General features: G+C 38.4%; 1 protein-coding gene across 4 annotated transcripts in view; it reads right to left on the bottom strand.

Moving 5' to 3' along the window:
- Chrdl1 (chordin like 1) overlaps positions 1 to 21,676 on the bottom strand; it is a 115,775-nt gene extending 94,099 nt beyond the window's left edge. For all 4 annotated transcript variants that reach the window (XM_050127217.1, XM_050127219.1, XM_050127218.1 and 1 more), the window contains exons 1-2: positions 21,270 to 21,676; positions 17,533 to 17,681 (exon numbers count right to left, since the gene is read on the bottom strand). In XM_050127217.1, the coding sequence (XP_049983174.1) occupies positions 17,533 to 17,681; positions 21,270 to 21,421 (301 nt within the window). In that variant the 5' untranslated portion in view covers positions 21,422 to 21,676. The remainder of the gene's footprint in view (positions 1 to 17,532; positions 17,682 to 21,269) is intronic.
- Positions 21,677 to 26,046: the final 4,370 nt, after the last annotated feature.

The raw sequence follows: 26,046 nt of genomic DNA, 5'->3' as shown, positions 1-26,046 counted from the left end.
ATGGACACCTGGGGACACCTCTAGAGTCAAGTCTCTTGCCAACCCTAAAATGGCTCCCTTAATTAAGATATATACTTCCCTGCTCCCATATCCACCCTTCCTCCATCCCAACAGTCCAAGATTCAAATGAGGAGCAGAAGGAGGGAGAACATGAGCAAAGAAGTCAGGACCGCAAGGGGTCCGCCCACCCACTGAGACGGCAGGATTGATCTAATGGGAGCTCACCAAAGCAAGCTGGACTGGGACTGATGAAGCATGTGATCAAACCGGACTTTCTGAACGTGTCGGACAAGGAGAGCTGACTGAGAAGCCAAGGACAATGGCACTGGGTTTTGATCCTACTGCATGTACTGGTTTTGTGGGGGCCTAGTCTGTTTGGATGCTCACCTTCCTAGACCTGGATGGAGGGGGGAGGACCTTGGACTTCCCACAGGGCAGGGAACCCTGACTGCTCTTTGGACTGGAGAGGAAGGGAGAGGAGGGTAAGGGGAGGGGGAGGGAAATGGGAGGAGGGTAGGAGGTGGAAATTTTTAAGTAAAAATAAATTTAAAAAAAGAAAAAAAAAAAGAAAAAGACTTGTTTCAGACAGGCCAATCCCATAGTCCACACATGATATACCATAAAATAAGACTCAGTCAAAATTAAGAATTGCTAGGCTGGGGGACAGAGGCTCTGTGAGTTCAAGGCCAGGCAAAAAGAAAGAAAGAAAGAAAGAAAGAAAGAAAGAAAGAAAGAAAGAAAGAAAGAAAGAAAGAAAGAAAGAAAGAAAGAAAGAAAGAAAGGCAGGAAGGAAGGAAGGACCAACAGAACTTCTAGACTAGAAAGATGGCTCACCGATTAAGAACAGCAGAACAAGTCCTTCATATGAACACTCTGGGCCTGCATGGATCTGCACCAGATCCATTCCATATATATTATATCTTTCAGTTTAGTATTTTTATGAGACTCCCAAATATGTGAGAGTGGTCTCTGTTTCTTATGCCTTGAGCTCTTTTCTTTCTGTTTGGTTTGCCTTGCCCAACTTGGATATGATAATTTTTGTTTTAGATTATTATATTTTATTTTCTTACATTCTGTTGTTATCTCTTAGAAGCTTGCTTTTGCTTAATAAGAGTCAGAAATGGAGTGGACCCTGATGGGAAGGGAGATGGGAAAGAACTGGGAAGAATAGAGGGAGAGGAAACTGCAATCAGAACAGTGAGGAAAAAAATCCATTTTAAATCAAAGGTTAAAAGAAACCAAGAAATTATCACACACACACACAACAACAACAAAAAAGGCTGAAGAATAAGTTGTAAAGATTAAGAGACCCCACCACAGAGGAAAAAATCTTTACTTCAATGGGAAAATTTATTGTGGTAAACTGGGACTGAGAAATCAATTGTGATTAAGCCCCAGCATCATTGAGGGGACATCTTCTGATAGGATTTTTTTTTTTCTCTTCGTCAGCACACTGAAGCTGTGGTACAGGCTTGTCAAGTCAGCATCTCATGCAAGCAGCTAGACTTAATAATGTCTAAGAGTCACACAGGAGGTACTGGTTTTGAAGGCACTAATGGGTCATAGAAAACATCAAGGCTTGGCACTGGCAGGGACAGAGTCCCTGAATAGAGGTTTGAAGAGACTGATGGAGAAGGAGTCTCAGTTGCAGTGGGGACTCTAGCAAAGTGTAGGTGTCAGTACAATGGGACAACTTCCAAGCAGAGCTACAACTATGAAGTAGAGCTGGCCTGAGCATAGGAGATAAATTATGTATGCCACAGATGGTAGACCTGGAGAAGTAGAGAGTAGCAGGCCCTTTGGAGCTCAAAGGATTGTGAGTGGAACTTACAAAGCAAGAACTGAATTTGTTTACATGGTTGAAGTTTGGGTTTTCTTTGATCTGACTGTGACTGTGCCCTAGTTCTTCCACCTTATTGGGGGAAAAAAAAGGATGTAACTTGTGATTTTTCAGAAGCCCATATTTGAGAGTTAGAAATTTTAGAGAGACCTCGAATATTTTAAAAAAGAATTTCAGCCTTTAAGTATTGAGATATTTTAAGGAATATGGGGCTTTTAAAATTATTTATGTTTTATGTTATTAAGATAGCATTTTGGGGATAAACAAGAAAGGAAAGTTTATAGCTTAATAGTGATGTGTTTGCATGTCAAGTTGAAAAGGAGTCAATTGTGTTGGTTAGGTTTTATATAATTGGCACTAACTAGATTTGTCTGAGAAAAAGAAGCCTCAATTGAGAATATCTCCCCGGTCAGATTGGGCTATAGGCAAATTGCTGGGGCATTCTGCTGACTGATGATTGAAGTGGAAGTGTCCAGCCCACTATGGACAGTGTTCCTCCTCAAGTAGTCCTGGGTTGCATAAGAGAGAAGGTTGATCAAGTCAGGAGAAACAAGTCAGTAGGTAGCATTCATCTGTGGACTCTACTCTAGTTTCTCACTCCAGATTACTGCTCTGCTTTCTTTTCCTGGCTTCCTTTCTCCAAAGACGATAAGCTGTAAGGTAACATAATTCCTATCTTCCCCAAGTTGCTTTTGGTCATGATGCCTTATTATAGCCACAGAAATGAATTTAGAATATCCATCAATGAAAGAGTTTCTGCTGCTCCATATTCCAACCAGCACTTGTTATCCTCAGTGTTTGGCAATTATAATAAGCACGTAGCACTGTCTTTAAAAAAATCAGTACAACATATAGGGTGTTCTATATAGATCATGTTGGCTTTAAATTTATAAAAATCTGCCTGCCTATGCCTCCCAAGTGCTGGTATTAAAGAGAATAAGACACCTTGTCCAGTCATGGTCCCTTATTCTGGTCTTCCTTAGTGGCATATAATTTGAACATCTCTTCATTTGTCACCTGCATGTTTTTCTTAGTCAACTGCTTTTTGGATATTTTATCCATTTATCAATTGAATTGTTCATATTTTTCTTGACAACTTTCAGAGTTCGCTCCATACTGTAAAACACAGATATTGACCCATCATTCCATTCTATTATAATATTTTCTTCAGAGCAGAATGTTGTACTTTAAAACCAGTCCAACTTATTAATTCTTTCTGTTAGAACATGCTTTAGAGATAGTATCACAAGGCCCAATAGCAAATATAATTTCTCCCAGATTTTGTTATGTTACCTTCTAGAAGTTTCATGGTAGATCCATTTTATTTTGCAAAAGGGTAGCCTTTATTCTTATGAATTTTCTCTATTTCTTTAGTGAAAAAATAGTCAGCCAGCTACAAATGTTCTGGTCTATTTATTGTCTCTGTATTATGTTATATTCACCTATTTTTCTATTCTGTCACCAAGCCACACTATATTCATTACTACAGTTTTACATCAGTATTGAAGTTGTATAGGGTCAGAACTCTGATGCTATTTATTCTCCTCCCTCAAAAGTGTTATCTATTCAGGGTATTTTACCTTTCATTTAAATTTTAGAATGAGGTAAGAACTGATACCTGACAACTATGTGTTTTTCTGCCCATTTTCTTTTTAGCTCATTTATTTCATCAGTGTTTGTAGCTTTCTTCACAGAGATCTTGCACACATTTTGTTATATTGATGCCCGTGCATTTACTTCATTTGGTACTAATGTAAATGGCAATGAGGTTTTAAAGTTTAATTTTATGTGTTCATTGATGATAATATTTAGAAAATAATTGAAATTTGTATACTAAATTTTTATCTTTCAATCTTGTTGCGTGTTGTTGCAGAAGCTTTTGCACCATTGTTATTTCTTTGGGTTTTAAAAGAACACTTATTTTATTTAAATTTGTGTGTGTGTGTGTGTGTGTGTGTGTATGTACAAGTGTTTGAAGAGGCCATAAAAGGGCTTTAGACCTCCTGCAGTTAGAGTTAATAGGCAGTTGTAAGCCACCTGGCGTGGGTGCTGGGAATAAAGTTTGGGTTTCCTGCAAGAACAGTAAGTGTTCTTAATCACTGTATCATCCCTCCAGAACTTTGGGGATTTTTATATGAATAATTACATCATCTGTAAACGAAGGTAGTTTTACTTCTTTCAGTCTATATACATGATTTACTCATTATCTAGGACCTTTAGTAAAAGCTTAAAAAAGTCTGAGTGCATATTATTCCTTATTTCTGATCTTAGGGGGAAAGCATCCCGTGTCGCAGCATTAAGTGTGATGCTGACTGTTCTTTGTCAAGATGAGTAAGTTCTCCTTTATCCATAGAATGCTAGATAACATTCGATTTTATTAAATTATTTCTTTCCATTTTTTGATAAAATCATGTTTATTTTCTTCAGTCTGTTGATATGATAGAATACCTTAACTTATTTTTAAACGTTGGATCTCACATATCTGCAATAAGCCCCACTTGTTTGTATCAAATCATTTCCACACATTGTTGGAGTCAATGTATTAATTATTTTCATGACCGTGTTTGTGCTCGTGCATGGGGGGTACACATATGGGTACTCGCAGAGGCCAAATGATAGAGCCAAGTCCCATGGACCTGGAATTACAGATAGTTTTACCGTACCCTTATGGGTTAGGAACTCCTGTTCTCTGAAAAAGCTTTTAACCATTGATTCATCTCTCCAGTTCCTGAATCAACTAAAGTTTCAAGGATTCTTGAACTTATATTCACAGGAGCTCTTGGTTTACTATTTTCTTGCAATGCTTCTGTCTACTCTTTGGAGTCACAGAAATATGGCAATCAGAGAATGAGTTAGTCAGCACTCCTTCTGCTTTTATCTTCTGGAACACACCATAGAGAACTCATGTAATTTTATCCTTAAACGTTTGGTGCAGTTACTCAGAGCACTCTCCTGGGATGGTGCTTTCCATTTTAGAATGTACTATTTGCTGATTCTATGTCTTTTATAGAAGCAAAAATCTTTAATTCTAACAAAGTGTAGTGTATCAGTTCTTTCATGAATTGCGCCTTTGATGTTTTATTTAAAATATCATTGCCAAAGCCACACAGCCACCTAGACTTTGTTCAGTGATACATGCTGAGGCTTTTGTAAGTAAGTAAGAACTATGGCTCAATTCATTAATTTGTTTACTTGGGGATATAGGTGTTTAGCTGTTCAAGCACCATCTATTGAAAAAACTACCTATTTCCCGTCCCCCTTTTCATTTACAACTTTCCTTCTTTGTTGAAAGTTTCCTGACAATGTTTATACTTGTCTATTTCTGGGCTTCCTGTTGTGTTGTATTGATCTATTTATTTTTCCTTTGGCCAGCGTCACAGTCTTCATTGTTTCCAGCTTATACAACAAGTTTTGAAGTAAAGTATTATTGGTGACTTTGTTATTGTTATTTCTCAGTATTTTTTGCTGTTCTTTATCTTTCTCCTTTTCACACAAACTTGAGTCACTCTGTCAATACCCACAAAAAGATCTGTTACACTTTTGACTGATATTGAACTACACATTAAATTATAAAAAAAAACCCAACACTAACAATCTTTAACATTTCTACCCACAAACATGAATTATCTCTCCAATTATCTGTTCTTGTTTTTATTTCATCGAGGTCTTATAGTTTTCATTAGATGCACTGTTGATTTTACATATATGCATTTTATTTTAAGAGTGTTAAGCTAATAATACATGTGTTTAGTTCAAATTCCTCTTGTTCATTGCTAGTATATAGGAAAGCAATTGATTTTTATGCATTAATCTTGATAGTTTGGAATTTTATGCATGCAAAGTCACGTGGTTTTCTTTCCTCCATTCCAATCTATATACTTTCATTCCAGCTCCCTTCTTACTGAATCTAAGAGGAATCATTAATCTTTAATTCATTTAGGTACTTTCTGACATAATAGAATTGAAAACTTTGGAGCCCTTTGCATATTAGGCAAGAAACTAGAAACTACTAACTTTTTATCCAAACCTCATGTATGTACAATTTCTGTTACAAAATGACATGCCATGATGAGAATATGGCTATTACATTAAATAGTCTCCATACTCTGCATCTAGGTACACTATTCTATCTATATCAATATATAGTTTAACCTTAGCATTAGACAATTATCTATTTGGCCAATTATACTGTTGACATTTCTATTTTTAAAAGTCTTATGGCAAGCATTCCTACACTGGCTGTTTTCTTAATACAAATTCTCAGAAGTAGATTTCTTGGGTCAAAAGTTGTGCATATTCTTAAATTCTTGATCTATATTGTCAAACATTCTCCCAGAAAAGCTATACTAACCTATGCTCCCATTATCAGAGGGTGAGAAAGACCTGTAATGAATATTTTAGTTCCTTTAAACATCAGAAATTCTATAGGGAATAATAAAACCAGTACTTTTTAAATTATCAGTAAGGCTTCATATGTATTCATTTTCATTAATAATTTTTGTTTCAAATTTTACAGTATTGTCATTCTCCTTAACAATTCACATTAAGCTATTTTTTCTGAGTTAGAATGGATATTCAGGACCATGTTAGCACTGAAAGAACATAGGAAACTAAGAAAATAGTTTTTACACAGAACATATGTGGTTTTCAGGCAAGTCTAGAAACACAGCTTCATTATACAGATAGAATTTAGAAATATCTCAGCAATCCCAAAATCTTTAGCTATTGAGCAATGATCATGAATTTCCCAAGACCAATGTCTATATGAGGCATCTTTCCCTACCCTCTTGTTAGTGACAAGAAAGTGTATATTTTGTTAATAAATTTATATTCACTCTGAAAAATAGTCACGCGATTTGCATTCTACATATAAAACTTATATCAGTGTTTTAGAAACAACTGGTATACTTGAATACAAACTCACAAACACAACTCCTTCAAGTAGAATAGTTAGTTTGGCATAGTCATATGTATCTAGGGCTACTATACTTGAATTGAAGGAACTTACAATCCACTTTGAGTGTAAATCCATACTGTACATAAAAATAGACTGTGCATACTATTTTATTCTACTCTTGCATAGATTAGTTCACTCCATGGTTGCTATTAGATCTACCCATTTAAAATACTAAGTTGGATGAATTTTTGCTATCAGCTGTGATCTGCATGTTTGGATGGTTTATCTCTGTGTGATTTAGTGAACAAATGGGATAATGGAAGATTTAGACTTTTGAAAGATTTTTGAAAATCACTAAAATCAAACAACCTACCTAAACATGAGTTTCAAATGCCTTTACACATTCTAAGACTTATATTCATAATGGGTCAGTGGGCTGGCTCTGTGAGCAAAGGCACATGCTGCCAAGTCTAAGGACAAGAGATCAAGCCCACTGACCCCCATGTTGGAAGACGCACAGAGGCTTCTGCAAGTTTGACTCTGACTTCCAGTCTCACACAAATGAAAGAAATAAATGAAAGAAGTAACATTCCAAATCATTAGATGGACAATGCTTAACTTGAACTTCTGGATCTGTATCAGTGACAAAACGTAAAATTTAGAGTTGCTCTCTTGAGCAAAGGCAATATTGTTCGGAAGACAAAAAGTTACTCGAAGTTAAAATACCCTTTCCTTCCTTGTAAACCTACAAATCTTTCCCCTATACGCTAACAACTTATTGAAGCCACATTACTATCCCACTGTCTTCCAAATTATACTATCAGAGACTGCAAAAACCTTACTCAAAACACTACTGCTGATAGAAAACCAATTTTAATGCAAATACAATGGCCTTATATCACATACATTGGTCTTATGTCAATGATATGATATTTAGCTAATTATGCCCAAGAAATCCTTAATGAAGAAAAAGAAAGGGATCAGGGAAAGGCAAGGAGCTAAATAGTAATATTGTTGCTTTTACATGATCCTCTGGCAATTACTGATAGTGATTTTTTCAAGCATTTAATAAAATTAAACATGAGTCATTAAGTAATATTTTAACGTTGCTCAAAATGGAGTGGTTTTCATAATCATAAACGTTTCTCCAAGAGAACACTGAACATTATCACTTTTCAAAAACTAGGATAAATCCATCTTCAACATATGCTTATGAGTTTGGACTTCAAAAACTTTTGACACCACTCAGGAAAGAATTTAATGAGCTACAATTTATATTCAACTACACCTAAAATGCCAGCCAGCACAAATGAGCTGATTTTGTTGAAACATGGATGCTACACTAATCTCTAGGAAAGATGAAGAAGAAAAGTCAGCAACCCATTGTCAATATCCGAGAGAGATCAAATGCAGAAGGAATGACTTACTACTAACTGCTGGTATCTGAGAGTCCCAAAGGAATCCAACTAAGAAGTGAAATGGACCTTCAACCAGCATCCTTATAGCTAGTTTTCCAATAGCTCAGCTGGCCTTAATTAGAAGTGGAAATTCCTGCTACTTTGGTAGCCCCTGTTAACAGGAACAATACAAAACGTAAATAGCCACAGAAACGCACATCTGTGCCATCAGTGCTCTGCCCCTCTCCCCAGAGTAGGTCAAAGGGTCAAGAACTCTATCACTAGTCCAAAGCCAAGAAGACATTCCCATGAACTGTTTTTGATAACAGCTCTTACTGTAGACACATCACTATGTCAGTATTACAATAATATTTATTCTACTATGACACATACAGTCAGTGGAAAGGGAAAAATGAATCTTTGCTATGAGTTATCTGAAGTAGACAGACCAAGTAAACAAATTCCTTTTTAATTATTAATTTCTTTTAAAAGCTTCTAGAATACTGAGGGGGAAAAGAAACACATAAGTACTTTCCCCCTGCCCATTTATCAAACTTGAATCACAATGTACAGTAGCTACATAATTTGTTTATTTCCCTAGCATGAGGTTTTAGAGTTGAAGATTCTGTCCCTTTCCCTCAGAACTTCAAATGAACCTCGTCTCCAGTTGTGGAAAAAAAAAAACAGTGAAAAAGGAAATCTAAGAAGTCAAATTGCTCATTCTTCTGTTATGACTTATTCCTTCATCCATTTCAATCATATTTACTGGGTCATATGCCCTAAAATAATTCAATTTTACATACATACACACACACACACACACACACACACACAGAGAGAGAGAGAGAGAGAGAGAGAGAGAGAGAGAGAGAGAGAGAGAGAGAGAGAGAAAAAAACAACTAAACAAAAATAAAACACCATACCCATGAGAGGTACCGTACACATATCATGTCCCCTTCTTTATTTGCTTTGTGGCTACTTCAGTTTTCTACTAGTAGGAACTCAGACACAATGGGGATAAAAGAGTCTATAGTTCAAAGGTGGTTAACACAGGAGGAAGTTAACACCATTGGCTAAGATGAGGACTGGCGATATGCCATGAAATTTCAATTCATCGTGTCCTTCTATCTCTTATTAGCATGGATAACTGAGAGTGGATGGTATTCTCATTAGTCTTTCTAGAGGCCACCGGGAGATCCTTTTACAGAAAGGCTACTTGGCTGGTGAAACCTCACCTGAAATTTTTTCTGTCTAAAAAATCTGTTCCATGTCATATGGCGTAGGACTGTGGGCAAAAATCCAAGTTCTTGTTTTAAAAAAGAGTCCTTCCTATCAGCGCCTCAGCTTCACAAGTTTTAGCTAAAGGAGACCTTCTGTTTGACTAGGAATATTTTCTGTTTGATCAAGAATACAAGTTGGGCTCTTGAACATTTCTTAATAGAACCAACTTTTTCTCTTGGACAGCATGAGAATATATGTTCAGTGTTAGTACATTTTAGAGATTACAACTGTGAATCGACATAAGAAACACCGATTCAAATTGGTTTAAAGTCTTTTATTTAATATATATGTATTTTGAGCTTAGAAAAAAAGGACTCTATAAGTAGCTATAACAATCATTATTATCTATGATTATCTACAGATTTTAAGATTATGATTATTTTTCTCACATGTTTATATATTTTCTGAATCTTTATCAGTGAGCATCTATGCTAGAAAAACAACCATGCTAATGTAAAGTTTCTTTCAATATCTACAGTTGTTATTAGTCTAATAGTCAATTAACTAATGTTACTAAATGTTAAATAAAATAGATGGACCACATTGTGTCATCATTTCTGAAAGATAGTTATTTCATTATTACTTAATTTCTGCCATATTCCTTTACAGATTGTGTGGTGGTTTGAAAGAAAATGGCCTACAAAGGGAGTGGTACTATTAGGAGGTGTGGCCTTGCTGAAGTAGGTGTGTCACCATTGGGGATGGCTTTTAGGCCTTTTTTGCTCAAGCTTCTCTCAGTGTAACAATCAATTGACTTCCTGTTGCCCGTAAATTGTAGCATTCTCAGCTCCAGCACCACATCTACCTACACACTGCCATGCTCCTCGCTGTGATGAGAAGGAACTGTACCTCTGTAGCTATAAGCAAGCCATCTCAATTAAATGTTTCCCTTATAAGAGTTGCCATGATCATAATGTCTCTTCACAGCAATGAAGCCAATACTAGGACAGATGGATAATAAAGAAATACTAGCCAGGTGGTGGTGGTGTACACCTTTAATACCAGCACTCGGGAGGCAGAGGCAGGCAGATCTCTGTAAGTTTGAAGCCAGCCTGGTCTACAAGAGCTAGTTCCAGGACAGGCCCCAAAGCTACAGAGAAAGCCTGTCTCAAATCCCACTCCCCCCCCCCCAACAAAAAAGCAAACAAAGAATTCTTCTTTATATTATGTGGCATGGCTTACATCTGTTCTCCTTGTACCACACCAAATATGCTTTATTTGGACATCTCATGATCAATACAGCTTAAGTAGATGGGAGACAAGATTACTCTAGATGTTACTGTTACTTTTCAACAAACCTGAAGTTGCTCTCTTTTTTTTTACTGAGAAGGTGCAAGCCAAATTTCGAAAAAGGATGCTCCAATCTACCTAACGACATGCTAACTGTATCTACTCGTTCTTCTTTACATGGCCTAGATTTCATTTCATCTTTAAAAATCATTACGTTCTTCTATGTCGTCTTTCATCTCTAAACATATTCAATATTTTTGGAAGTAGTCAAGCTATAAATCTTAAATGAATAAAATTCTCTTCAGAGTGACTTTGTGATATGATTAAAAGTCCAGGTGGTTTGTGCAAAATAAAATACACAAAACCAAAGTCATAGTTTCTCTTGCCTCATCCCCACAGAACCTACTCTCATGTTTTGTTCTCTGTCCAGAATGTAAGAATTCTACCCAGGAACATACTTTTAATCTTTCTTAGAATTTTCATTTGGCTTATTTAGGTTTCTGAATAATTTTCATCTGACCCTGCCTTTTGAGGATTGAAATTTTATTTTTATTTGTGTCTATATCTTTATGTGTGTATGAATATATATGGCATATGTGTGTGGTATACACATGTGATACAAATGTGTGTAATGGGAAATCTGGCCTCCTCCAACAAGTGTGCGCATGTATGTGTGCACAGGCATGCCTAGATCATGGAGGCCAGAGGAAGACACTGGGAGTCTTGTTCTATAACTCTCTGATATATTCTTTTGAGACACAGTCTTTCAGTGAATGTGGAGTTAGGTTGACAGCTCTCAAGTCACAGACTACTACTTTGTCCACACATTGCTGTGGTTACAGACACACATGACCACACCTGGGTTTTTACATGAGTTACTAAGGATTCAAACTCAAGGCATCATTCTTGTTCAGCCAACAGTCTTCCTCATCGTGTGAGTCTCCAGCCCCGGCCTCAGTCTTTGTTGTTATTATTGCTGTAGTGGTATTGGAGATGAACTCAGAGCCTTGTATGTGCTGGGTGCTCACTTTACCTCTGAATTCTATCCTCAGCCTTTGGTTCAAGTCCCAAAAGGTACATGCCTCTCTTAAGGAAACATAGTTACAAAGGCCTTTATTCATTCACTTAGATCATCACTCATATATTAAGTTGCTGCCACATGTAAAAAGCTGGGCTTAATTTCAAGAAAATGAACTGGCTTATTCAAAGAATTTCCAGAGGCATATTGGTATAGGGAAGAGAATATTGTCTTTGGAGATCTGGGCTTTAGTTCTGACTCTGGCTGGCATTCACAGCAACCTGTCTTTGCATCAAGTCAGTTGGTGCCATTTTGTTTCTATTTTTCATCTCAAGATTTAGTGGACCACGTAATTTGGCTTTTTAAAAATGCTTCTATAACGGCTATTATTTATTTAAAGTTAATCTTATCCCAGACAATATGGAAACGATTCTGCTGACTCTGATGGCTGATCTTGACCATCAACTTGATGGGGTTTAGAAATACTCTGAAAACAAATCTCTGGAATCCCTGTGATGGGCTTATTGATGAGTTTAACCAGTGTGAGAAGAACTCTCCTAACTGAGGGCAGCACCATCCCACGGGCTCCAGTCCCCATCTGAGCGAACAGGAGAAAGGGTGCTGAGTAGCAGCATTGGTCCCTCTCTGCTTCCTGAGCACAGACTCCGTGTGACCAGTTGCCTCGCATCCCTGCTGCCCTGTCCACCTTGTGGCGATGGACCATACTCTTGAGTCAGAGAAAGGCTTCCTTCCCTAACCTTGCTTCTTCTGCCAGGTATTTTATCACAGCAAGGGGGGGGGGGCAATCCAATGGGGATTATTCTTTCTTCCATTGCAGTGATAGGAAAATTGATGATCTAGATGGTACCATTCCCCAAGAAGATAGCTGTAAATCAACAGGTTGAGTCTAGGCTAATCTCAAAGTCACCATGCTCCCATATCATAAAAAAAATCCAAAATTTACTTTAAAAAACATTAAGCTGTCTGGGGATTAAGACAAGGCTCCTATCTCCTGAATAAGCTGAGAGTTGGGGTGGGGTAAAGAGCAGTGCATGGGGGATGGGAACATGAGGGCTCAGGTTGGAAGGGTTGGGGGTGGTATGGAGAGGGAGAACAATGAAAGAGATATCTTGATAGAGGGGATCATGAGGGGTTTAGGGAGAAACATGGTGCCAGTGGAACTCCGAGGAATTCACAAGGATGACCCCCAACTAAGACTCCTAGCAATAGCAGAGAGGGTACCTGACTGACAGGCTCTTTGCATGCGGGTGACAGTTGTGTGGCTTGGTGTGTTTGTGGGGCCTGTGTAAGTGGGACCAAGACCTGTCCCTGGCACATGAGCTAGTTTTTTGGAACCCACTCCCTATGGTGGGATGCCATGCTCAGTCTTAATGCAGGGGGAGGAGCTTGATCCTGCTTCAACTTGATACCCAGGCTTTGTTGACTTCCCAGGGGAGGCCTTATCCTTTCTGACCAATGGATGGGGTGGGGTAAAAAGGAGGTGGGGGAATGGAATGAGAGGAGAGGAGGGAGCAGAAACTGTGGCTGGCATGTAAAATAAATAAATTTTAAAATAAAATTAAAAGAAGAAAGTGCTCACTATATCAGCCCAGGCTGGCTGTAACTCACTTAAACTCAGTCTTTCTAGTGCAGAAATTACAGGCACATGTACCATGCCTGATAAAACGTACCTGATTTTATGGTCCCCTTTCTTCTTCCTCTTTCATCTACACAAACTTTGATAGGTATCACTCCCTTTATTGCTTCTTCTTAATTGCTAATAATCACGTGAAATGCTGGGGCGATCCTAGAAAACTTGTGCTTCTATTTCTGGCTTTCACCAGAGATACAGCAGATGCCTGCAAGGCCACAAATTGCCTGTGTCCAACTTGCTAATCCTCTTCCTTCTCTTTCTATGCTGGTGGCTTGCTTTTCCTTTCCTGAGAATTCTAAAGTCCCATTTTACTTAATCCAAGCATAAATGTTTGTAGGCTTTAGTTTGGAGGAGAGAAATGAGTGAGAATCTAGTCTCTCAGAGATCCAGTTTACTTTTACAGGGCAGGAATGGATCCATGTGCCACATTCTTGTCTCCAGAGATTCTGCCAGACTAGTCTGCTTCATTAGAAACATATAATAAAATATTCTTCACAACTCAGTTCTTCAAGTTCACTTTGATCAATACTTCATTACCTTAGTTAGAGCTGCCAAAGGGGGCAAACTTGTCAGCCCATTTGTCCCATATTTGCATGAATATTATGCTGTGAATGTTACGCTCCTTTGAACTTCAAAAGAGCTTTCTGGCCTCATTGACTACAACTTTAACAACAGAGCATAATGGAGTTATACAAAGATCTGTTCCTGGCTAAAGACCTCAAACTTTGCTGATGCTGGACAGTAGCAAACTTTTGCATAAGCAACAAATGGCTCATTTAGCCATTCCAGTGCACTATCAGTATTTTCTGGTGTCCTTAGCCTGTCTTCCTGCTTGTGAAAGCGACGATAACTTTGGCTAATTAGCTAGCAGCAAGTGGCAACACAAGCCTTCAGCACGCCTTGTGAGAAGTGTTTTCTGCATACAAAGCATTTTTTCCTAAAATCCTTTGTGTTGCCACAGCAATTGCAGGAAGATCTCGGACCATCAGGGTACCTCACATGCATCCCACCCTGGCTGTTCCAGAAAGGAGAGCAAACAAGCTCCTGAACTTAAAAGATTCTATTCTAACCAGCACCTGAAAAATCAAAAACTGAGGCTTCCTCGAGTAAAAAGACAGACAGTATGAGCAGATGAAAAGCTTAACACTTCTATATTTGGACATTTTCTCCGCTCTATAAAATTTAAAAATAATCGCCCTTTTCATGTACTCTTATGCCTTCCTTTCTGTACTAGACAGTAAAATGTAAAATATGTCTCTTTACCTTGAAGAACTTTTTCCCCTTTAAAAATACAGTAATTTCCACTCGTAGAAATTCTGGAATAGTTAATATAAAATGATCATAAACAGTTCTTACAGATCTACCATCCAGAGGCTTAAAAAGTAATTCTCTATTGCATCCCATAAATGAGTCTAAATTTCACATGGAATGGAGAAATATGGATAAACTCCAAAAGAAAATGCAATAATATATGGTGGGAGAGATCTTCCAGGAAATTCAGTAGCCACAGAGGAAAGGAATACAGCTCTGACGATGCAGAATTTTAAAATTCATATACAAATACAACTTGCACAAGCACTATTTGAAATGACAAAATATTATTTTAGACATAAATAAGCTCAAAAGAAACACGTAATTAAGAAGTTTAATTAATCCAAAATGTTATTGAAAAGATCACATAGGAATAGGAAAATATCAAGGCAAAATGAAATAGAATTGAGATGATCCTCCAATATAAAGATTAATAACACTTTGGTAAAAGAATTATAATGAACATTCACCCATAGGTAGCAGCAACTTAATGAAGAGCAATTTGACAGCAGTTATCCAGATAAAACTGAAAATACCCTTTAACTAAAAATTCTTCACAATTACATCCATTAGCATCTGAAGGGTTTCACTAATACCCTTAATTTGTAATGTCAAAAACTAAAAGCAACATATACACCACAAGTAGGAGGCTGGTTAGTTAAACAATGGAACATAATTGCAGTTGAAAATGACGTAGGCATTAAAAAGATAAGACGTTGTTAAGAAATGTTTTGACATCTAGGCATTAAAAAGATAAGACATTGTTGTTAAGAAATGTTTTGACATGACCTGGATGGATAGCATACTTATCTTTCTGAGGTATAATTTAAGAAAAAAAATTATAGGGCTACCAATTTTTCACAGAGATGAATTTGTAATACAGTAATTGGATCATTTATGGAACATTTTCCATTTAATTGTTATTTCCACTGTTCCTAACTTGTTGTTAGAGTATCAATATAAATGTCTGTGCATGAACACTCACATGTGTGAATCATACATGAAGCATACACTACAAGATTTCCTCTTTTAGTAATCTTCGCGTATTTTGATTTGGGTCCAGCCAGGTGAAATGACAGTAAAGAATAACCACTATGGTGGCCTTACCATCTAACTACAATCTGAAATATTAGATCAAAACCAGTGCCTTTACATAATTACTGTGACACCAACCAAATATTAAAAGGCTTGGGAACAAATAGACACAAGGAAACATTAGAGAGTATCGGTTCAGGCTCATAAATCTTCTTTCTTTGCTTTGTCAACAAAGCTCCAAGTTTTATGGATAATATTCCTCAATACTTTGTAAGTATGGAAGACCTCCAAGAAGAGATGGTCTATTGAGAGTTACAATATCCCCCATGAGGCCAACAGCAACACAGGCTATAAGGGAAGTGTCTTTCTAAGAGGCCAGGAATTTTTATTCCCCACTGATTGTGAACGGATTTAAGAAGGAACAGACATTTCTATCACATGCACTTAAATAAGAGGAAATTACGCTGATAGGGACTACTCTGTGATGGCCGGGAAAGTGAGTAATATGAGAAGTACAAGGGGAGAGGCTGATTCAAGTTTCCTTTCACAGCCTGCCCCTGAATTGTCTTCCATTTATGCCTCAGTCGTGCTAGATAGCACTACAGATCACTGATGTTTAAGTTGCTTATCAAATGCACTTTTTCTCCTAGGAAGAAGAGTGCTGGCTGTAAAAATCATTGCGGGCCAGAAACGCTCTTAATGATAATTGAGGCTTGGTTCTGCCCTCCACGCGAACAAGCTTTCTGCCTGCCATATTTAGTTTTACATATAGAAGAGATAAATGTTTAAGTGATGTGATTCAGATGCTGCTACAGCTCCTACCAAGAACATTTGCAGTTCTTTCTCATGAATAAGTTCAGTGGAGAACAGAATATGCCCCCATTGGACCAATTCCACTTTGTCCTTCTTCTTCCTTCTTTTTTCTATGTAGCTCTAAAAAGGAATCAAAGCTCATTTTCCCCCTCAAATTTAGAGTTAGCATATACCTCAGAAGTGGCTCTAAGTGGTCACAAGAAGTTGAGGTGTACATTGTTCAAATGCAGCAGAGAGCTTGTAATAAGAACAGATAAGTCGGTGACAGCAAGTATGTGTGTGTTGGGGAGGTAATTACACCTCTCTCTCTCTCTCTCTCTCTCTCTCCCTCCCTCCCTCCCTCCCTCCCTCCCTCTCTCTCTCTCTCTCTCTCTCACACACACACACACGTACACACACACACACACACACACACACACACAGAGAGAGAGAGAGAGAGAGAGAGCGCTCTTGCCACCTCTGTTTCCTCTAACGTGTTAGCTCATATGCATCGCTGATTTTCTAGAACTATTCCTTGGGTTTGTGTGGACATTCCTTTCAATAAATGACTTCTAATTTCCTAACAGTTCTTGGAAGCTAAATTTCATCACTGGGTTTGAACCCAGTTTTTACATTGATTTTCAGTATTAGGGATATACAAGGCCTGCCTTTCTTTGCTTTTTTGTTTTGTTTTGTTTTTGTTTTACTCTTTTCCATAAACTAAAACTTTCACTAAAGAGTTAGAAAACGGGAAAAAATCCAGATCATCTGTCAGATATTTTTAGAGTTACGTAAAATGGAATATTTGTACAGTTGAGAACAGGAAAGTGAAAATGTGTCATGTGTTCTTTGAGATGAAAACTATATGATAATCAGAAAAACAGCCTCAAGTTTAGTTGGCCTGATTCAAAGCTCTCATTATTTTATCAATTCGTGCATAAATCAGTAACAGTTACTTTTTTCTCCTAGAATAGCACCATGGCCACATTTGAGCTAGTTATAATCCCCACAGATTATGAGCACGGGTTCAAAGTGATGTGATGAATTTGAGATATGTTTTAAATGCAAGACACTTACGTTTTACTTGCTCTGTTTTGCTTCCTTCTAGGAAAATAAAAAACAAAAACAAGGAGACTATATATTTCAAGCCTCCCATTTTCCACTTTTTTCTTCTTTGAACTACTGCAAAATGCAATTCAGAGACTCCGAGGAGTGATGGACTAAACCTGTTGAGAAGAAAGCAGAAAGAAGTAATAAAAATAGATCCCTTTGAATTGATGGCATGAGTGATACTTAGGTTTCTAACTTACTAGAAAAAAAAAATGTTGTAGAATGTACCGGAGTGCAGGCATTGTTTGCAGAAGACAAAGGACTTGCCTCTTCTGTCTTGTAAGATTATGGAAGGAAATTCACATGAGATGAGTACATATTCCTGTCCAACACTGAGGCTAAATCCTTACAAGCAAGTCATAGAAAAAGAAAATCTGAAATCTTTTCTAAAGAAATTAAAATCGATTTCTCAGGACATTTTATTGTTGGTGGGTAGAGAGAGAGAATTGTGAAACGAAAGCTTATAAAAGGGCAGTTTCAGCAAACAATGTTCAAGTAGCGAGCATTCGCCTGCAATGATTTCTGAAATGCAAGCTTACTAGTCTTAGTTAGCTTCAGACTAATGTTATCATTAACACTTTAAGGGTCCTTCCTTGATCACTGTTTCTCTTGTATCTTCTAGGAGATCTAAAAGAATCTTCACTATGAGTGCTTACGTTGGAAAAGGTAGATGCAATCCAACATCTGAGAAGTTTCATTGCTTAGAATAGTGCAGACATATTCCTTTCCATGAAGTCCATTGTGAAAGGAAATGTAAAATGGGTAATTTTAAAAGAAAATAAGCAAATTTCAACAATGATTCATTCAATTTGTCCCACCATGCAAGAGGCTGTTAAAACAACCACAATTCTTTAAAAATAGGCATTGGTGGGAAGGACTGAAATCTTCAGCTTTTGAAGACTTAAAACACAGAAATTTGCTCACATCCTGTCACGACTAGTTTCTTAGACTTTAGAGTTTACAAAATTCTTCCAACAAGCGATTGGAAAATATTTAAATCTTCTAGAAGCATTGCATTCAATCAGTGGTTAATCCTAAGTAGGAACTTAAACACTGTGGTGTTTTCAGAGAATCCAATGTAGATGTTCATTTTAGAGAACTGAATCTCTTTGGGCTCTAAAGTGGATGTCACAGCTTTTACTTTAATGCTATGAAATTGTCATGATCATTAAAAAAATCCATTGTTTCGGCCCAGCCCAGCCTCGTGGTGCATGCTTACATTCCCAGTAGGCACAAGGATCACTCCAAGTTCAAGGCCAGTAGGGCTACACAGGGATAGTTTGTAAAAAAAAAAAAAAATGCAGATTACGAATACATGCACACCTGAGAACAAACTGATCCTAGAGAATTATTTGTCTACTTTCTTTCTCAGCTTTCTTAGTATATTATGAAAGGTTCAAATTTTCCTCGAGCACATTCCCAGCCTTGCTGAAGCCTCAGTTTTAATGCTTTCGTCTGTTCTGTATATTTCCAATCCACTTTCAGTCATTCAGAACATCATGTTGAGGGTTACTAGATCCCTCTGAAACAAAGCATTTTTATTAACACTTTTACACAGCCACCCACCTCAACAGAGTTCTTCCTGGACCTCCAAGCCTCCAAAAGACAAAGATTTTTAACTGTTTTAACTGTTGAAATCTAATTTATCACAATCATATATGGCTCTCAGGAGGTACTTCTGAAACCATGGCTTTTGAGTCTCCCCATGCAAGAATCAACGGGGTTGTTTTTCTTGTACAATGGTTGGGCGATTTGGTGAACAGTAGCATTGCTTCATAACTCAAGTTGGCAAGAAAATGGCCCTTAGAATTTTTGCTTTTTTTGGGTCTCAACTAATGTTATGAGCAAACAGGAAAGTTGGTGAGTAGAGAGCAATTAATCTCTTTTGGCATTCCTGTCATCTATGTGGCCTCCCAGGAGGTGATGGAGCACATCAGAAAAGGAATCGTTTTATAAATATTCACTTAGGATTCACAAGATCCTGAAGTCTTGCCTTTGTATTTTGTGCAGAAATATGAACTGAGAAGGGTTCCCTCTCCAGGGCTCTTCACTTATTCTATTTCTTTTTATTCCTTTACCTTTCAATTTGGGAGCAGGGATTGTAGGAGACATTTGTTGGGACTACAGCAAGAAACATAAGCATCACTCAGGAATCACTGGATTCTTATTCCTGCAAAGAGCCAAAATGTCCCTAATTTTTCAAATTATACTTTGACCCAGTTAACTGGAGTTATTTCTGCGTTAACTCTCTGCTTCACGCAGACTTCTGTGCTATTGAACTTGCAATGGTTCTTTGACAGGTTACTTAGAGTTGTAACCACTGCCGGGTTAGGGTGGGGATGGAAGATCCAGGACCCAAGAAGAAAGGAACAAAGAAAGCAAAATCCTGCAAACAACCCTGGCGGCAAGGATGGGGTGGGGGGATTGTGTGGGCTTTCCAATAGATGGAGAAATGTGTCAGACACCCAGGGAACTGCATCTATTGAGGTGCCTCTAGGAAACGGGGGTTCACACTGTCATCTGCTTCGAGCAAAGAGACCAATTGCTCCGTGCTCAGCTGTAACTGCAAGACCATCTGGGTCCACTCCCAAAACAGATCTCCTGAGCAGAACAGACTCAGAGACATCCCTAAAGAAAAGTCAACCAATACATAGTTGTCAGGCAGCTCCTCACACCTGACAGTGTCTAACGCTCAGGGCGAAGCTTGACCGACCTTGTAATTTCAGTCAATATCATCTGAGGGGTATCCCCTTGGGTAGCAATGTTCTTTCTGACAAGCAATAAGAAAGACACTGGAGACTCTCAACCTTGTCCATCTGCTGAAATCCTCTGGTCACACTACCACCCAACAACAGAAGCTCAGTTAACTTCTGCTGGGTTACCCAAGAGAGATGAGAGTGTGAGTCCAAGGTATCTCTTTTCATCGCTGCTTATGACTAAGAACGCCTTGGGTTTTGGCTTATAAAACGCCTTCCAATCTAGAATTGCATTTTATTCCATACAATTAAACCTTCAAACTCAGGGGGCTGCAGAGAGAGAGAGAAGGAAATCAGGGTTGAGTTAGTGGCAGGGCTGGAAGGTAGGCTTTCCAGGCCCTGATATCAAGCAATTCTATTTTGTTTCCTGAGCCTAGTGTCTCAAACTCTGATCCCAGAGGTCTGGGTCTGGAGAAAAAAAAAAACAAAAAACAAACAAACAAACAAACAAAAACGGTGTGTGTGTGTGTGTGTGTGTGTGTGTAGGATGCCCAGAAAAGATGTGAGCTTCTCCTTCACCCACCCTGTTTCTTTAACTTACTGTGAATCAGTCCACAGCACTTCACTAAAGGAGCAATACCCTATTTCCTGCACACATGTAGTCATAAAGCAAAGTATAGACCCTGTAGGTAGCTTGGCACAGAGTGCCTGTACTGCCTTTGGAAGTCTAAGAAGTACCAGAGCAAGGAGAAATTCGGGCCAAACAGAGAGCAGCAAGTTGCAGGTTCAAATCCCCAGTCCCGAGTGTGTCTCATGGGGTATCTAGGGTTCTACCTTTATTCCATCAGTAAGACCATAGAACTGGTTGGGATGGCAAGTCACAGAGTTCAAGGTGCCCTGTGGGAACGACTAGGGATAGTTCCAGCCAACAGAATGCACCCCACCTGTGAAAAGGTTGGAAAGCAAGGCAGGGGTGGGGTGAAAGGCGGCAGGGCACTGCTTACTGACCTGGGCACTGGCCTCCTCCGTCTGCCACGCTTGCACACGCTCTGAGTTCCCTGGGGCGCTCCTCCGAGGTCTGGGGCTCGCAGGTTGTGGCGAGAGCTTGAGAGCGCGCGAGGGGGGAGGGGGAACTTAGAAGTGGGTGGGAGGAAAAACATCACCGCCCTCGCACCACGAGGGAGCAGAGGCTTGCTTGGCTCCAGGGGGCAGAGCCAAGGCTCGGGCGCGGCGGCCCAGGGCCACCTGCCCGCCCGCCTGTCCGCTCCCCACTTGGCCGGGCAGCCTGGCGCTGGCGGGAAGTCCTCCAGCGAGCAGCCCAGTCTCTGCTAGCACGCACTCCTTCTTGGTCCGGGCAAAGGGCTTTATTCCTACACCCCAGACCTGAAAGTTACAAAACGGGGAGAAAGTGTGAGGCTCAGCCGGCACTTTCCCATCACGCAGCGCCCCCACCACACACCCCTCCTTTGGCTAGTAGAGCGTTGGGGTCTTAAAGGGACCGCACATCTTCTGCAGCCCGTCCTCCTCCTCTGCATTGGATGCTCTGAAGAGCTCCCCACTCCTGATGAATGTCCTGAAGACCCTAAACTCTGGCTATCCATGGCTCCTCTGCCTAGATGCGCCGCACCTTCTTTCATGAGGTCTCTGCACCTGGTCTGTTTCTGAGCCTGAGGTCTGTGTGCAAGTTGAACGGACCTCAGCAGTTACGCCTTAAGACACATCATTTCTAGCCATTTCTCATAGCTTTACTGTGTCAAGTGACAAAAGCTTGATGTTTTTAAGGGGGTGATGAGGATAAGAGGTAAGGCGGGGGAGACTGAGGACTCAAGAAATCTTGCTTCTGACACAAAGAGATCAAACTCTCAATCCCTGCGGAAAAACAACTTGAAGTGATCTATCACCACAGCTGTTTCAGCAGACCTGAAGACTTCATATTGGTCTAAGGACTTGATTTTCAAAAATTCCAATAGCACCGCTGAGGAATGTTTCCGGAGCTCACAGACACACTACTACTGATGTGTGTTTCTGTGATACAGTTATAAAGATTCGTCAGAATCCTCGAAAACTCGCTGAAGCATATTCTTGACAGACAGTACCCATTTGTACTTTGAGCGACGAAATTTAGAGGAGATATGAAGGGTGTTTTGTCCATGAACTGAATAATACTGATATTCTAAACATCTGTGCTCTGCTTTATGGCTTCAAGTGTGCATTCAATGTACTACATCAATATTACTATTTAAAGCACTCACATTTTTCTTATCATCTAAACTATCAGTGGCCTCAATTATAAGGTGCTGGGGACCTTCAGTGCCATTCAGATCATCTTCATTCACAGAACTGGAAACTGATACTAGCAGTGGAACGATGCTAGATGTAGTCACACAGCTAGTAAATGACATGTATGAAATTATAGTTTATCTATCCTGTTTCTTAACTAACTGCACTTTATTATCTCCATCCTATAGATGGAAATAAAATTGATGCTCTATGAAATTGTGGTTAGCCAAAAGCAAGCAAGCAAACAAACAAAAATCCACATATTGGGAGCAAGGAACAAATGAAAATGGAGACAAGAATAATTGTCCCTGGAAGGAAGCCTTCTGTTTCTACCTAGTTAAGCATTAATATCATTCAACCAGGCCTGACATTGCTGGAGATGTTTACTTCATTGTTAACAAAAGAGAGATGCCCTTTCTGAGATGTTGCCTTGGGGGCTTAAAATGTCTAGCTCCATTGTGTAGCCATATGTCTGTAGCCATACATTGCCACGTGCATTCAATTTAGCTGTAGTAAATTAGCTTGAACTTGGAGATTTGTTGCCTTATAACTGTTTCTGTGCCATTTAATATGCTGATTTTTTGTATCACTAAACAGAGTTCTTCAAGGGCTAGAACTGATTGTTCAATTTCCTTTGTATGTTTGCTCCAGCTCTCATCATCCCGTCCAACATGTTTACAGGTGTATTCAGGAAAATGGGTTTCAAGAAACAGGACAGTCATGGATCCTAGCATTTGAAATAAATGAACTCACCGAGGTTTAAAACCTCATCTAGCTAGCTGAAACCACTCACTCTTGCTGGTTGATATAGTATCTAGATTACTGCTTGATAAAATATCCCCACACTTAGTGGCTTAAAGCAAGTTATCATTGTCAATTGGTTCTACTTAATTAGTTCTATTGAATCCACTCAAGATTGTTTATACATTTTTTGGCAACAGTAAATGTGGCTGCCGTAATTCCCTGAGCAATTCTTTATTGGTATAAGTGCTGTGGTCCTTGTTTTAGCTCTGGTTTAAGTGTAGCCTTTCTACCAGTTCTTTTCAACTTAAGCTGATGCTATCTACACACTTTATTTTCTTTATTTAGCAAATGGAAATGGGATCACAAATAATTTCATACTCATTTTAGACTTATTGTTTTCTATATGATTGTTGATTCATTTTCAGTTGTAAAAACTTATTCAGAAGAATCTTGAATCATCTACTTTCCCCTCATACTAAATATCATGCATTACTATAGTTATCATCACAGCTCAAAATTGGCATTTTGACATCCCTTTACCTTACCCTGTTTCAACAGTTTTAAAGGTAGTTATTTATCTGGTATGCAATTCTATGAAATTTTATATCTGCAGATTCATATCACAACCACCACAGTCAAGATATAGAATGCTGCCACCACCACAGTGATTCTGTCATTACTTTAGTCACATCCATTGTCTTCCCTCCTACACCTACCTTTGGCAAAAAGAAACTGTTCTTCATGTCAACAATTTTATCACTGAAGAATATTACATGTGATCAGACAGTATGTAATATTTTGGAAGCAAATTTTTCCCTAAGATGATCTACTAGAAGAAAATTCAACTTATTCTACTTACCAACATTCAATTGCTCAATATTCTACAATATGGTTAAATCTGTGTGATCACTCATTGAAGGGCTGATTTTAAATTTGTGTTATTACAAAAATTTGCTACAAATATTTTTTTACAATGTTCGTATAAAGAGCATTAAATTGCTCTAGGATAAATGGCCACGAGTGAAATTCTTGTTTGTTTGGCAGCTGCACATATAATTGTATAAGAACTGCCTAATTCTTTTTAGAGCAACTTTACTTTTTTTTTAAAATCTGCCCATTGCCACAGTGTGTGAGATACAGATTATGTGTGTTTCTCCTGCTGCTATTGTTTTTACTTATTTATTCTAGTAGATGTGTTCTTATATCTAATGTTGGTTTTATTTGTATTTCCCTAATACCTAATGATATTTTTGTCTTTTTGTTGCTTTAAGATTTAACCCCATTTGTTGTTCAGTCTAACCTCAGACTTATTATCTTTTTGCTTTAATTTCCAAAGCATTAGAATCACAGTTATGCATCATGACAGCTGACTCTAATGTCTAATGATATCTATCATCCTGTCATGTGCTTATTTGACATTTGTATATCTATCTCTGTGAATATTTTCTCCTAGTCTTTAGCTTGTCTTTCATTCTCTTTTCGTAGGCTTTTACAGATAAAATGGGTGTCTTATAAGGATGTGTATGTGCGGTATATGTGTATAATATATACATATATATGCTTATATGTGTGTTTTCATGTATGTGCACTCACATGTGTGGAGGTGTACTTGAGAATATATGTGCATGGAGTTCTGAGCTTGATGTGAAGAGTTTTCCTTAATCATGCTCTACCTTGTTCATTGAGAGAAGGTCTCTTGATTGAATCCAGAGCTCACCCACACATCTAGTCTAGCCGGCCAGCTTGCAGCCGAGTCTCCTGTCTCTACCTTCTGAGCATTGAACTTGCACAGGGTTGCTACAAACTGCACGATGCTTGGTTCCAGGAATCTGAACTCTGGTCCTCATGCTTGCCACTTGCTGTTTGTTTTGTGAGTGCTTTGCCCACCAAGTCACCCATCTAACCCCAAAGTTGTTGATTTTCTCAAAATCTACTTTCATGGAGTATGTTGTGTAGCAATGGTTAATAAATGTGTCTCATTCTAGATCTCAGGCATTTTCTCCTATATTTTTGTTCTGAAATTTTTAAGAGTTTCAAGTTTGATATTTAAGTTTAGTATCTATTTCAAACTGATTCATACATGAAATTTGAAGTTGAGGTTCACTTTTTTGCCTATAGGTGCTTAACTGCTCTGCTATCTTTTTTGTATAACAATATCTTTCCTCTATTGAATGCCTTTACACTTTGGCCAAACATTGATTATAAACATCCTGTAGGACTACTTCTGACTTCTTGGTGTGTATCATTGATCTATGTGTCTATTCTACCAGCCTTGATTTTTGTACATGGACTGGAGGGATTAATATAAAGAAAATAGTTCCTCTCACTTTTTTCTTCAATGATTATGTAGCTAACCAAGGTCCCATGCACTTCACTATCAACTTCAAAATAAAGTTATCTAAAAAAAAAGTTATCTATGGTTACAAAAACACTTACTGGGACCTGCATAGGAATTTCATGAAACCTAAAGATCAGTTTGGGAAGGACTGGCAACTTTAATTCATTTTGTTATCAGTTTGGGAAGGACTGGCATCTTTAATTCATTTTAATTTTTATTTTTAATTCATTTTATGTTCGGTATTCTAAGTCATGAATTATGTATGCCTCTGCATTTATTTAGTTTTTAAAAATATGTTTTAAATTGAAATAGAATTATATCATCTTCCCCCTCCCTTTATCTCTCTGCCCATATCCCGTTACCCTCACTAAAATCCCTTCCTTGTCTCTCCATTTTCAAAGTGATAATTCCTTTTTCTTCATT

The sequence above is a fragment of the Alexandromys fortis genome, unplaced genomic scaffold, assembly GCF_014885135.2.
Source record: "Alexandromys fortis isolate MF-2015 unplaced genomic scaffold, M_Fortis_MF-2015_v1.1 scaffold_200, whole genome shotgun sequence".
NCBI classification, from domain to species: domain Eukaryota; kingdom Metazoa; phylum Chordata; class Mammalia; order Rodentia; family Cricetidae; genus Alexandromys; species Alexandromys fortis.
This window is presented reverse-complemented; position numbering and strand designations above follow the sequence as displayed.